This window comes from Hippopotamus amphibius, chromosome 3, assembly GCF_030028045.1.
Source record: "Hippopotamus amphibius kiboko isolate mHipAmp2 chromosome 3, mHipAmp2.hap2, whole genome shotgun sequence".
NCBI classification, from domain to species: Eukaryota; Metazoa; Chordata; class Mammalia; order Artiodactyla; family Hippopotamidae; genus Hippopotamus; species Hippopotamus amphibius.
In genome coordinates, this window is record NC_080188.1 from 169,152,787 (window position 1) to 169,166,786 (window position 14,000).

Below are 14,000 nucleotides of genomic sequence, written 5' to 3' on the forward strand. Positions count from 1 at the left end.
GCCTGCGTTCTAGAGCCCACAAGCCGCAGCTACTGACGCCAAGTACCACAACTACTGAAGCCCGAGTGCCTAGAGTCCATGCTCCACAACAAGAGAAGCCACCACACTGAGAAGCCCATGCACTGCAACAAAGAGCAGCCCCTGCTTGCCGCAACTAGAGAAAACCCACACGCAGCAATGAAGACCCAATGCAGCCATAAATAAATTAAATAAATGAATAAATTTATAAATAAATAAAAAAAAAGAACAGAAATTCCTCCTCCTTTATTTGTAGTAGTAGCTGGTCAAACTTTGAGCTATCAGATTCCCAGTAGGGAGAACCCTCCTCATAGGTGGATTTGTTTGCTGAAGAAGAGGTGTTGAACGTCAGAGTCACTCTATAGACAGAGCTCTAAGAAGGAGTCTGTTGGAACTAGCATCACATACAGACACACACACACAAATACACCACCCTCCATGGCACCCGTCCTCAACTCGCCCAGTCTTTTATTTTGAACCCGGGTGAAAAATGAAAACAGAGAAAGGTTAGGGAGAGTAAGAAGAAAACAAAGCAAGAGCAGGGAGGAGGAAGCTGGAACATTACAGAGCTGGCTGCACTCATGTGAAGAGAGGATGTGAATTTAAGTACTCAGTGGGAGAGCCTGGGGTAAGTGGTGAACACCTCCCATCTCTAGCACTCGAGCCCAGCTGGGAAGTCTTCATCCTGGTGACCTGTCTCTAGAACAGAGAGCACAACACTTACGCAGAAAAGGAACTAGGAAGGAGGCCTCTATTTCCTTTACCCAGATGAGAAGTAGGGAGAGGGTGAATTACAGAGCACACTGAGCTCCCCGCAGAACGGGCCCCTAAATCGCAAAATAGTATATTTATGGTGGTTATTAACCAGAGTTCAACTCAGATCCCGATTCGGCATCATGATGTGTCATGGGTTTAGAGAGCAGGAAAAAGAGAAACATCCCATAAACAAGCATGTGGGTTGGCTTGATCTTTTGACTATTGTTCTATCAGAAAAATAAAAATCATAATAATCATATAGCAATGTTCTCAGAAAAGCATTTTTAAAATAATTTCTCTGCTGAACATCAAAAATAAAAGCCCACACACTCATCAATTCTTACCCATTATTTGAATCAGTAGGAGATGCTCAGAGCATGAACCCAGAAGGCAGGACTATGTCTTTACTCCAGGCAGGGTTAACAGATCTTTAGCATAGAATGGGCTAGAGTATAAGGTCTAGAGACTGGGTTTTGGTACAGTTCCAATAGGTTAAACAAAATTATAGTTGAGGGCCAGTGCTGGAAGGAGGAGGCGAGAGAGAGGGATGGAGTCTTCAAAAGCAATAATTCTATTCTAATTCTGAGCAGACTTGGAACCATTCAGCGAAGCTCTATTTTCTCCGTGAATATCACCCATCCACACGCACTTTCTGCAAATACATCGACTTCCCTGCTTCAAACCAGTCAATGGGCTCCCACTGAACATGTGTGGTGATGCCAATGAGGTCCTGAACGATGTGGCCCCTCCCCACCCTCTCCAACTCACCTCAGGTTACCATCACCTCAGTCACTACACATTGGGCTCCACTGGCCTTCTTTATGTTTCCCAGAGCTGCCATGCCCTCTCCCATCTCCAGCCTTCACACCTGCACTACCCTCTACATACACCCTCCTCGTCCTGCCCCCTTGCCTCTTCTTTTCCTAACTGAAGGCTTCTCCCCCATCTCCAGGCTCCAACCTCTTCTTGACCTTCCTCCCCTCAGATTAGGTTAGCGTCCCAATTTCAAACCCTCCTGGCACTGTAACACTTCTCCTTTGCAGAACTTTATATACCATTACATTTAAGTTTAATTTAGTGTCTGTCTTCTCTGCTAAACAGCAAGCTCTAAGACAACAGAAACTAGATCTCCGTCCAGGGCTGTATCCCTCGTAGTCAGCATGATGCTTGGGACATAAGAGGCCCTCAACCAATACTGGCTGCCTCCATCCTTCCCTCCCCCTTGTCTTCTCCTGGCTCCTCCTATGTCTTTCCCCATAATTCAGACTTTCAGATACGGGGGCTGGGATGCTTAGCCTTGAGTGGGCCAGGAGATACATCATTCTGGTTATCCCCCCTCACTCAGAGTTTTGATTAAGACTCAACAGCAAAGATACCCCAAACCAGTTCTATTTCAGCTTCAGCTCCCCGTGGCCACTCATGTGGTCCTGGACTAAGGAACGATTCCTCAAGGACCGGCCTGGCCCTAGAGAGCGGGTGGGGGAGGAGGTGAGATGCATGGAACCCCCACAGTGACGTAAATCATGAGACTTCACTGAAAATGCCATCTGAAGTGTGAAGCAGCCACACTTGCCACTCTGGTTCCCAGGCACTGTCCAAGAGTTTGAAGCCAGGGAGAAAAGCCATGACCTTGAGCCCTTCTTCTAACCATTCTGTCATCCAGGCCCAAGCTCCTGACAGAAGAGTGGCAGCCGAGACGGAAGGAAACGAAAGACATGGGAGAGAACATCAGAGCTCAGCCTTTCCTGTCAGCTCTCCTCAGAGCGAGGACTGCAGTTCTGTGCATGGGCCTTATTTTTATCATTCTTCTTCTTCTTCTTTTTTTTTTTTTTTTTTTGTCCACATCACACAGCTTGCAGGATCTTAGTTCCCTGACCAGGGATTGAACCCATGCCCCCTGCAGTGGAAGCACAGAGTCCTAACCACTAGACTGCCAGGGAAGTCCCTCTGCACAGTCCCTCTGATTGGACCCTCCTCCTTGGGGGAAAAGGACATTCCCTTCAGCCCTCCTTTGTAGCACCCAGAGCCCTCTGACTTGTGTGTGTCTGTATGAAGCCGGAGGTCAGGAGAAGAAGACAAAGACGGAGTATTTAAAAAAAAAAAAAAAAAAAAAAGTAAGAATATGGAAACTGTAATATTCTCATTGTTGAGAAGGCTAAAAATGATGGCCTTTGTTTCCACTTACATTTGGTATTTCTTTGTTGTTTTTGATAATAACCGTAGAAGGATTTGACTAGTTCTGATAAAATTAGATATTTCTAAGAGGAAATAAGACATATCTCACATTTGGTTTGAAGTACCCTTCTGTCTTGAAGCAAAATGGCAACAAATGGAAAATTTTAAATCAGCCATAGCCTTGGAATTTGCAGTAAGTTGCGGTGAAACTTGTCTTTGTAGTTGCAAGTTTTATGGAGGCAAATTATTATTCTGAATGAACTACAGAACTACAGTATCTTGAATATTTTTAAACATCTTTTTTAAAAGGTACTCGAGGTACTTTATAAGTGTATTTTGACATTTATCTTCATAATATCACTGACCTGGGGGGAAAGTATTTCTGCTCACTGATTTCATATTTTGCTTCGCTGTCTTTCGAAACACTTTTGCTGAGGCAGCTGTACTAAACAGTAGACACCGCATGGGCTTTAGAACTACTGATAATACAATGAAAATGCCAATCCCTCCCCTTAGTAAGTGTTTCGACTGGAGCACGTGACTCAGCCTCTTTGAGCATTGGCTTCCTCATCTGCAAAACGGAGATAATATCTGCCTTGATTTACATTTCTATATTAAAGATGATATATGCAAGTGCGGAGATAGTATGTGAAGGCTTCCATGTTTACGATAAGACATGCGAGCTCCTGGCAAAATGCGAGCCATCATCACAGCATCAGCATTGCCACCACTGCATTTGCTTGTCACAAGACCTGGTGAGGCAGCGCGTGCAGGTGCCACCTTCATTTCGTAAATGAGCTGTCATGAGGAAAGCTGAGATGGTTCGCGTATCGCCAATGTCACACTGAGGCATCACAGACAGAGAATGTATATCAGGGTCAGGACCAGGACCCGGGGCCCCTGAATCCACTATACTAAACTCTGCTCTAAACTACACTCTGTACTAAACTCATATCTGCTATTTTCTCACTTCAGGGAAACATACATTGAATAGTACTGTTGCATTTTGCATTTCACACTGAACTGTGGACTATATTTACAATACAGACAGAAGTGCACAAAAGCTCTACCCAAAGGAGGAAACATACATCACCCACAGAATGCAAATGTAAACACGCCCTTTAATTCTCAAGTCTCTTTTGTAAATCTAGAGAATGAACATGTATGCTATAGCCATCTCTGCTTCGCAATCCTGCCTCAGAATCTTCACCCCTGCTGCCCTCTTCCACACACAGACTCATGCACCTGCCTAAAACTATAGGCACTTAACGGCCTTCAAATGGCAGCCCTAGGCCCAGGGCACTGGTCTGGCTTAGAAAGCACCTGGCCATCATTTCCTTCCCTTTGTTACCCTGAATGAATGTAAAGCCAGAAATATACTCCCAAACCAAACCACCCAGGGATTCTGGACCTTCCTCCACTTCCTCTGGCTTTTCCTCCTCCTTGTTGACACCGAGACCAATTCAGGCTCCCACTAGGCTCCCTCCAGTTGGAGCTTTTGTCAATCAGTAGAGGTAACAAGAAGTAACATTTCAGGAAAGAGAAACCATCCCAGCAGCAAGTCTTACACCCAGACCACATAAGTACTCAATAAATATCAGTAGAATGAACCAGTGACGACTCTCAACACAGAAAAATGATAGAGCACATATGTAAGAAGAAATCATCTCCCACCCAGGAGCAACCCCAGCTCAACTGCCTGTCAACGACTATCTGGAACGCTCACCTGGGGTCTCCCTGAAAGAGCTGGGTTTATCATTAGCACAGACTGAAGAAGAGACCTCCAAGCTCCACATTCTGCCTTCTGCCTACCTCTCCCTGAATCCAAATTGCATATCCTAACTCTATCTTTTCCATCATGCACCCATCTGGAGGGAAATGCAATTAAAAGAGAACTAATGTTCTGACAAAAGGAGATGCTGCAAGTAGCAGCTGTGTTCCCCCAAAGTGGAGCTAGAAATGAACGAGGAGCTGGTGAGGAGGTGGAGGTCTTTCAGACAAGCAGCCACCAACTCTGCTGGGAGACAGACCTTGAAGAGCAGCTTAACTTAAGGACTAGGGGAGCACCCTAACATCAGCCTGAAGGCACCGAAGACCTGGTCTCCTTCTACTGACTCGGCTCCTGTAAGTAGTTCCCAGTCCCCCAGGTCACGTCACTCAGCCTCAGTTTCCCCAGCTCTGAAACAACAAGCTCCAATGCCTCCTCCCTCTACCCAGCCCCTTCCTTGCTCCCCACCTCCCCGCTTCGCCCACGTAGAGCAGAGAGGATGAGTAAAAGACAGGTCTGTAAAATCTCGCCAGGCTCACTGGCACGGAGATGCTATATAAATACCAAGTGTTATCATACTATTACCGCAGAGATTTAAATTGGGCTGGGGGCCCCGGGACTGCGTTCGCAACACCTCCCCCACATTCTCAGCACTGGAGAGACGGTGCTGGGGAAGGAAAGCTGCGCTTTCCTCGATCTTTAGCTGCTCGGGAAACTCATGTATTAGGGCAGCCTCCTTACAGAAACCCTCTAAAAATACCTATTGATGTATATTTAGCTCCAGATATCGTCCTCCTACCAGCAGGCTCTGCTCGTGCCACTGGTGAGAAGCTGGGGACATCCAATGGCAGCTCCCAGCTCTTCTGCAGCTTCCCCTCGGGCTCTTCTCCTCCCCATTCCCGTTTCCCTTCATCTTTCCTCTCTCTGCTGCGTGATGTACCTCCTCCCAAACTGCAGCTAAGGGTATGCCCGTGGCTCCCCTCTCCTTTCCATGCCCTTTCCTCAGAGTTAATTCCAGGATGAAAAAGATCAGCACAGCACCCAGCACCAAATTAGAACTAATCTTGCCACCCCTGCTCAAAGCCTTCCGTGGCTCCCCACTGCCTTCAGTGGCTACTGTACAAGCTCCTCTGTATGGCCTCAGCTGACCCCTGCTGACCTCTCCAGGAGCATCGCTCACTATTTCACTGGCCGACTCCCCGGAAGCATCCTGTGTGTTTTCTCTCAGCTTCAAGGATTTGTATGTAACACTCTTTCGCCCAGAAAAGCTCTTCTCCTTCCTTGTCTAGTGCCTAACGGCCTACCCTTACAACCCAATTTCAATGTTACTTCCTCCAGGAAGTTCTTCCCAGTCCTCAGAACTAGGTTGGATGCCCTTCTTCTGGGTTTTCATGACATGCGGCCTCCTGGTGGGGACACTCAGCCCTGCCCCACCTACATCTAACACAGTGTCTGGCACATTGTGGGTCCTCAACAATGTCCCTTGAAGGACTTGAAGGAAGACAGAGGGATGGAGACAAGTGATCACCTGGGCCCTGTGGTGATGACCTTGGTCGAGGAAGGAGGCAGAGCCCCAGGCTCAGATACACCTACCCACTCTGCAGAATTTGTACCCATGTACTTGCAGTTAAGAGAACAGTCAAAACAGGTCAACGCCCACAGAAAAGCTTGCAACACTGATAGTAAAGCATGTTCTGAGCAACAGATATAGATAAAGATATAGATACAGATATATAGATATACAAATACATACACATATACATACAAATGTAGTCTCTGGAATGTGGCTCAGTAGATGGCAGCTTTCATTACATGGCAAATGCCAGCTGAGGAAATACTGCTTCTTTCTCCATACCCCTCCCCCACCCATAGCCACCTCCAGGAAGTTGGGTCTTCAATATTCAGCCCTGACCCCACCCCACACAAATCATCCAGGAAGCAATTCCCAAAAGGTAACACTGAGAACCTAGTAAACAGGCCCAAATGATAGGAAGCCCAATATCTCTTAGTAACCTAGAGACTGAGTTCCCAGCTTTCATTTCTCTAACCGAGTGATTGGGATATGAGCAGCTGGGCCCAGTCATAGCTACATGAGAGAGATGTAGATACTGCCTGGCTCAGCCAGACCAGGAGAAGGACTAAGAATAGGCAACCCATCCGTACTGCCAGCCCCGGCTGCCCCCAGCACTCTCCTTTGTATGGTATCAGTGACAAAAGAATCTGGGATGGAGCAAGTGATTTCATTCTACTAGCATTTATTAAGTACCTACTCTGATCAGGCACAGACATGAATAGAGTTCAAAGACACAGTCCTCACTTCCCTATTCTGACCCATGCGTTAGGAGTACCTCTGAGTTCTCGTCCTCCTCTACCATTGCCCATCTATTCCAGGGACTGTGACTTATTACTAAGAGTAATATACAATAACGATAATTCAAATAATTTAGAACTTTCCAGGTGGCCTAACAAATGTTTATAAATAGCATCTCTTGAATTGTTACCAATACAAGAGAGACCCCAACTTATGTAAGGTAATAACTTGTTAAAAGAATGGCAAATTCCACCGTCTTTTAGAAGAAATGAGACTACATTAACCCTGGTGTTTCTCAGTCCCAGAATTTGCTCGAGTATTCAACATAACACATTTTGTTGAATAAATGAAGGGATGGATGGATGAATGAAAGAACAAACCAGCCAATTAATGAAACAGGCTGGAACTTCTTGTTCAGTTTTTACTCATTAAACCATGAGAGTTAAGTAATGTGCCTTCTTAACCACAGAGCAGGAAGTTGGTTGTATTCCAAGCCCAAAGAGAGGGAAGTCTTAGGATGGATACACGGGGCTCTGGTCCTCTTCAAGTTACACGTGAAGCCTCAACTCTGAGTCAGGGACGTCTGCCTGATTATGCCGCTACCTGAGCCCATCCCACATTGCATCAAGGGGACCAAAGGAATGCGCAATCACAGAGCTACAGAACCACAGAGCCCGTGAGGTCACTGATGGTGTGGGCACATAAGTGCTGAAGAAGGAACCTGGAGCCAGAAGATGTGGGCTCAAGTCCCAGTTCTAGTACCTCCTAGTATGTCACATACCTTCTCTGAACCTCAGTTTCTTCATCTACACAGTGAGGATAACAAGATCCCATTTGGGGGATTATGAAGATTCCATGAATAATGTACATAAATTAACTTTCTGAACCATGAACTCCCTTACTTACAGACCTAAGAATTCTAAAGGTTAGAAGGTTGAGGGTACATGCAGAAGGTGATGGCCCAGGTCCCCCAACCAAGCATCTCTGAGCAAAGGGCAGTGATGGGAGGTCTTTGGCTGAGCCAGCTGTCTGGCACCTCAACCCCTCAACCCCTCCACCTCCCATCACACACTGAGAGCTGAGAAGTTGTACAGCCACAGCCTGAGGCGGTGTCCTGCTCCAGCACCTGTCACTCCTCCTGTGCACTGGAAGCAGATGTGAGGTCACACCTGGAGCTGAGGTGAGAAGTCAGAGCAGCCAGCATGGACCACTGCAAGGGCAGGTGTCAGGAAGCCTAGAGAAGGGGCTGCACCAGGCAGGCATGAAACAGCAGCCCTGGATCAAAGGGCCTAGTTCCAACTCCTGGATCTGCTGTCAAGGTGCTGGTGGTCTTGGGCTAAGCACTTAACCTCTCTGAGTACTGGATGATTCACTGCATCTAAGACCCCAGTAGTTTTGTAAGATGCCCCGTGGTTTTATTTACCACTAAGAAAGACAAATGCTGTCAGTTAAACTATATTATGCCATTATTGTAAGACGCGGGCTGATTTTGACATGCTCCAGCAGAAATATGCATTTTAGAAGCCATGCAATGTGGCAGATGAAAGCTCTGCGTGAACAGCAGAGAAAATCTGATTATCTGCTCCTGCAGGATAGAACCACAGCCCTGAGCTCAGATCTCAAGAGTGCCAAGCCCTTTCCCTGGAAAGAAAGAATTAGTAGGTGCAGGAAGAATAGGGGCAAAGTCCTATTGGTTCAGATGGACAGCAGTGGCCTTTCATCAAAGTTTGAAGAGTCTCTAAGGAAGGGAGATGCCAGGGCCGGGGGGAGAGAGAGCAGAGAGGACAAGTGACTTGGCCAAGGGCTCGGCACCTGCGCCCATGCATGCAGGTGAGGACACAGAGGGTCTTCTTGGCCATGCAGAGGAAGGACTCTATTAACCCCTACAAATTTGCATCTTCAACCACATGGCAACCCTCCTTTGAAGGCAGTGCTTAGGACTCCCATCAGCCTTCTCTTGTCCTGTCACAAGGCCCATTTCCTCCACCTTCCCTCACATATCCTAGTTCCCAGGCTCCACCCCAGAAAGGCAGATTCTCCCTTAGAAGCACATCAACCTGTCACAATGCCTCTTAAAATGTGACATCCAAAAGATGTTCATTGGAGCATCTTTAATAACTATTTATAAGAGCCAAAACCAGAAAGCAATCTAAGTCTCAGATAATTGCAAAAATGGAGAAGTAAGGTGGGTACATCTATTTAACCAACAGCTGATCAGTCCTTACAGATTTTTACCAAAATATGGAGTAATATGCACTGTGCCCACACTATGCTGAGAAAAGGCAGCACAATTACAAGCACCGAAAAGAGATCTTGCTCAGCATTAAAAGGGATGGAAGGAAATACCATAAAATCATCAGGAATTTTTCTTAATCAGTAACAATTTTTTTCTTTTGATTCTTCTGTATTTCCCAAATTTTCCTTAATGAACATAGAATAATTTAAAATAAAAATAGATGAGAAATTTCAAATGGCCTCTGACACATAGAGGACTCAGTAAGACCAAGAATTCACATGATTTTAACCTATAAGCCATATACATTACAGTATTCTTCTTTTAGACAGAATCATATTTCCAAAATGACCCTTTTACTGTACAGATCCTCCTCGACTTACAAGAGGTTACACCCTGATCAACCCATCATAAGTTGAAAACAACATAAGTCGAAAACATATGTAATACACCTAACCTACTGAACATCACAGCTGAGCCAAGTTACCTTAAACATTCTCAGAACACTTGCATTAGCCTACAGTGAGGCAAAATCATCTAACACAAAGCTTACGCTTAATAAAGGGTTGACTATCTCATGTTATGTATTGAATACTATACTGAAAGTGAAAACCACAAGGGCTACATGAGTATCGGTGTATCAGCTGTTTACTCTTGTGACCTCAGGGCTGACTGGGAGCTGCAGCTGCCACTGCCCAGCATCACAAGAAAGTATCACGCTGCCTATCACTAGCCCAGGGAAAGATCAAAATTCAAAACTCAAAGTACAGTTTCTGCTGAATGCATATGACTCTCACATCATCAGAAAGTCAAAACATCATAAGGCAAACCATCATAAGTTGGGGACTATCTCTACAGTATATATTATTTATTTTAGGGACATTTATAACATCACCCAGTTATGAGCAAAAAGTCAAAAGATAAGTGTTGGCAAGGATGTGGAGAAAAAGGAACCCTTGGGCACTGTTGGTGGGAATGTAAATTGGTGCAGCCACTGTGGAAAACAGATTGGAAGTTCCTCAAAAGAATTAAACATAAAAACAGTATGGAAGTTCTTCAAAAGAATTAAAAACAGAACTACCATATAATCCAGCAATTTCACTCCTGGGTATATACCCAAAGAAAATGAAGTCATTATCTTGAGATATCTATGGTCCCACGTTCATTGCACCACTATTCACAATAGCCAGATATGGACACAACCCAAATTTCCATCAATGAATGAATGGATAAAGAAACTGTGATACAGATACACACACACACACACACACACACACACACACACACAGAGGAATACTATTCAGCCTTTAAAAAGAAGGAAATCCTGCCATTTGCAACAACATGAATGAACTTGAAGGACATTATGTGAAGTGAAATAGAGAAAGATAAATGTTGCAAGATCTCAATTATACTTGAGGTCTAATTTTTTAAAAAGTGGAAATCACAGTAGCAGAGGAAGGAATGGTGGTTACCAGGGGCTGGAAGTGGGGGAAAAGGGAAGAGATTGATCAAAGGGTACAAACTTTCAGCTACAGAGGAATAAGTTCTGGAGACCCAGTGTTCATCATGGGTGACTATAGTAAATAATAATGTGTAACACACTTGAAATTTACTAAAAGTGGAGATCTCAAGTGTCCTCACTACCAAAGAAAAAAAAAAAAGAGTAACTACATGAAGTGACGGATATGTTAATTAGCTTGATTGCAGTAATCATTTTACAATGTATACATATATCGGATCATCACATTGTACACCTTAAATCCTTAAATATATACAATTTTATTTGTCAATCATATTTCAATTAAACTGAGGGAAAAAAACCCACAAAACATCACCCAGGTGTACTGCAGTTTATGACCATGTACTTCTGAAACACTATGCAGAAGCTGTACCTTTATACACTAAATCACACTTTAAATGCAGTAGTAAAATTTTCTTTTAGAAAAATAACCTTCAGAAAAATCCTTTTGTAAGTCAACAGATGTTGTTAAACATAAATAGTCCTCTCTATCTACTTATCTATTCCCTATATTAAAGGGTTCAATGCTCCTGAGCTGCCATTTATACACGCTAGTCAATTACACCTTCAACTTTTTACCTTTCACTTAATCACAACTGACATGGAGGTTAAACATATGAGGATTATGTCTACTGCACAAGACAATGAAGAGATGCAAATGTTCTGAAACTCTCACTCTTGTCAGATTTTACCTACCCCCCACTCCTCTGGCTATTCCCAGAAGGAAAAAAAAAAAAGGTATTCTTTGCTCCACTCTGCCTTTGGTCAATCATAATGGTGGCTCTTATCTCCCCCCTCCTCATTTTTCCACTCCACTCTCATCTTCTCCTCACGGGTGTGAACTACTGGGCAGCTGGGTAAGGGAATTTCCATGTCACACCTCTTGCTGCTACACCCACACAGGACCCACGGGGCCTGGACGGCTCCCCTCCCCTACAGATACCGATAGCAGCGGGATGCAAAGACACACAAGAAGCCACACACCCTAGGAAGGCATGCCCATCATCACCAGTCCCAAGGCCCATCACATACGCTGCCAAGAGCACTGGATCAGCCCCAGTAGAGGTATACTATATTCATTTCCAAAAGCATGACTATTGAATCTTTAAATAAATGTACTGCCATCATACATGCTGCTATGACACGACACAATGTAGAATGACTATGTTAATTTCCAAAGGGATGTGTTACCAAACGTTTTCATGGGATTCACTTTTACATCTCCTCATAATATAAACATATAGAAATCTGTAAATAAATCTGTACACCATAAAAAAAATTCTGTTCTCAGGACACGCGTCTCAATTATCAGTTCAGAAAAAATACTTAGAGTCTTTCCCAACCTCCAAAAGAAAACTGCACCTGATGGCATCTTTTGGCCCATTCTGGGGGGTGTCCCTCAGGCTAGGGCAAGCTGCTTGCTTTAGTGAAAAGGCTCATTTGGAAATGCGTGTGCAGCTCTAGCCAAGCACAGGAGGGGAACCAGAAGCAGCAGCAGCCAGACCTTGGGTCCACGGCCTCTGCCGAATGCCACGTGCATCTCCAGAGTACTTGCCCTCCCCTGCAGGTGACCCATCTATGGTTCAGCCCCATGGGAATCTTATCCTTGAACTTCTTCCTCTGCCCCTCCTCCACAGAATTCTGTCTTCCCACCCCCAGGTTCCTCGCACCAGCCCCTTCATTACCCCACAGGCCGCTCCGCACACAAAGAAGAGACAGGAAGAGGACTCACCCACTGAGGACCACAATGAAGTCCATGACATTCCAGCCATTGCGGAGGTACGAGCCCTTATGGAAGATGAACCCCAGGGCCACGATTTTGATCCCAGCTTCAAAGCAAAAGATCCCAATGAAATACGGTTCTGTCTTCTCCTGTGGGATGAAGAACAGGGGTGCCGGTAAGAGGAGGACCATGCTTTGTCAGACACAGGCCAAGGCATCCCCTGGCTAGCTACCTGCTCCCCTCTGACTTTTCCTCTCTCCTATAAGGACACCTGGACATCTGTGCTGAGCCAGCCCCATGTGCAGGTGAGAAGCGAGGGTGCTGAGGGACTCACAGAGAGCACAAGAACAAGGGAAGCCAGCTGCAGAAATGGATGGATGGGGGCTCACGCCCAGGACCAGCCAGCTTCCCACGACAATGACTAATGGTGCTGGCTTTGCCTTGAAGGGGTCAGCTTCCCCCCTCTGGCCTTCACTTAGGCTGGAAGCTTAAGAGTTCTTTCTCATCCACAGGTGTTCAGGCTGGAGCCACTGACCCAAACATCTGGATTTTAAGCATTTTGTTTGTGGTTTTTAGGAGGAATACTTTAGACGTTTGGATGACTTCTGTATAGAGAATACGGACAAACGTTTAGGAAGTTCAGAACCATAAATGCACATAGGCTTTGAGCAACCTTCATCCTCTATCGTTTATCCTCCCTTTTCCTCTCACTCCCAAAGTCCCTCAGGAAGAGGAGAGAGGTGAGTGGACCCCGTGCCTTTCCTTTCTTCTTGCCTGACTGCCGGGCAGTGTATACATAGAACTGCCTGGGAGCAGGAGTTTAAAAGGTCAGTTCTCTTGCATTAATGAATCCCAATGGGGTTTGTTACCAACTTGTCCCTCAGCAAAGAACAAATTCACAGAAGCACAGAGAAGGGAAGGAAGCCCAGTGACGAAGCAAAGGAGAAGGGAACTGGGAAGAGGAAGAAGAGGGGAAAGGAAGATGAGAAGGAGGCAGGCACCTACCAGTCTGCGGGACATTGGGGTCTTGTCATCCTCAGGAAGATGCTGTTCCAGGGCCAAGACGATGCAGTTGGCAATGATGGTGGCCAAGATCATGTACTCAAACGGCGTGGGAAAGGAGGAGTTAAGAAACAGATTCACCAAAGAGAGAGGGACACAGCCTCCAAGATGGCTGTGTACAATCACACACAAACTTTATCAGCCCACGCTGTGTCTGTGCAGTCTGCATGACTGATATGAGTGAACAGGCAGGCAGGACAGTGGATGGTCCTTAGCACATGGAACTATAACCGTTTCTGATTAAGCTCTAAACACAAAGCATCTTCTCAAGAAAAGGAAGAAGGTAGCGCATAAACAATGTACTAAACATATGGTAGAAACTCCAGAAACTTAGTGAATTCAGTGACACACTCAGGAATTAACCAGGACTGAAAATGGAAGTGGGACGAAGGGAGGAAGAAACACTGATGCTATCGCAGGCTCCCAGTTCTTTTC

General features: G+C 45.4%; 1 protein-coding gene across 1 annotated transcript in view; it reads right to left on the reverse strand.

The window, feature by feature from the left end:
- Positions 1-13,601, reverse strand: part of LOC130848844 (voltage-dependent R-type calcium channel subunit alpha-1E-like) — a 129,523-nt gene extending 115,922 nt beyond the window's left edge. Inside the window, exons 1-2 of the mRNA XM_057727214.1 lie at positions 13,509-13,601; positions 12,513-12,652 (exon numbers count right to left, since the gene is read on the reverse strand). Coding sequence (XP_057583197.1) covers positions 12,513-12,652; positions 13,509-13,601 — 233 coding nt within the window. The remainder of the gene's footprint in view (positions 1-12,512; positions 12,653-13,508) is intronic.
- Positions 13,602-14,000: the final 399 nt, after the last annotated feature.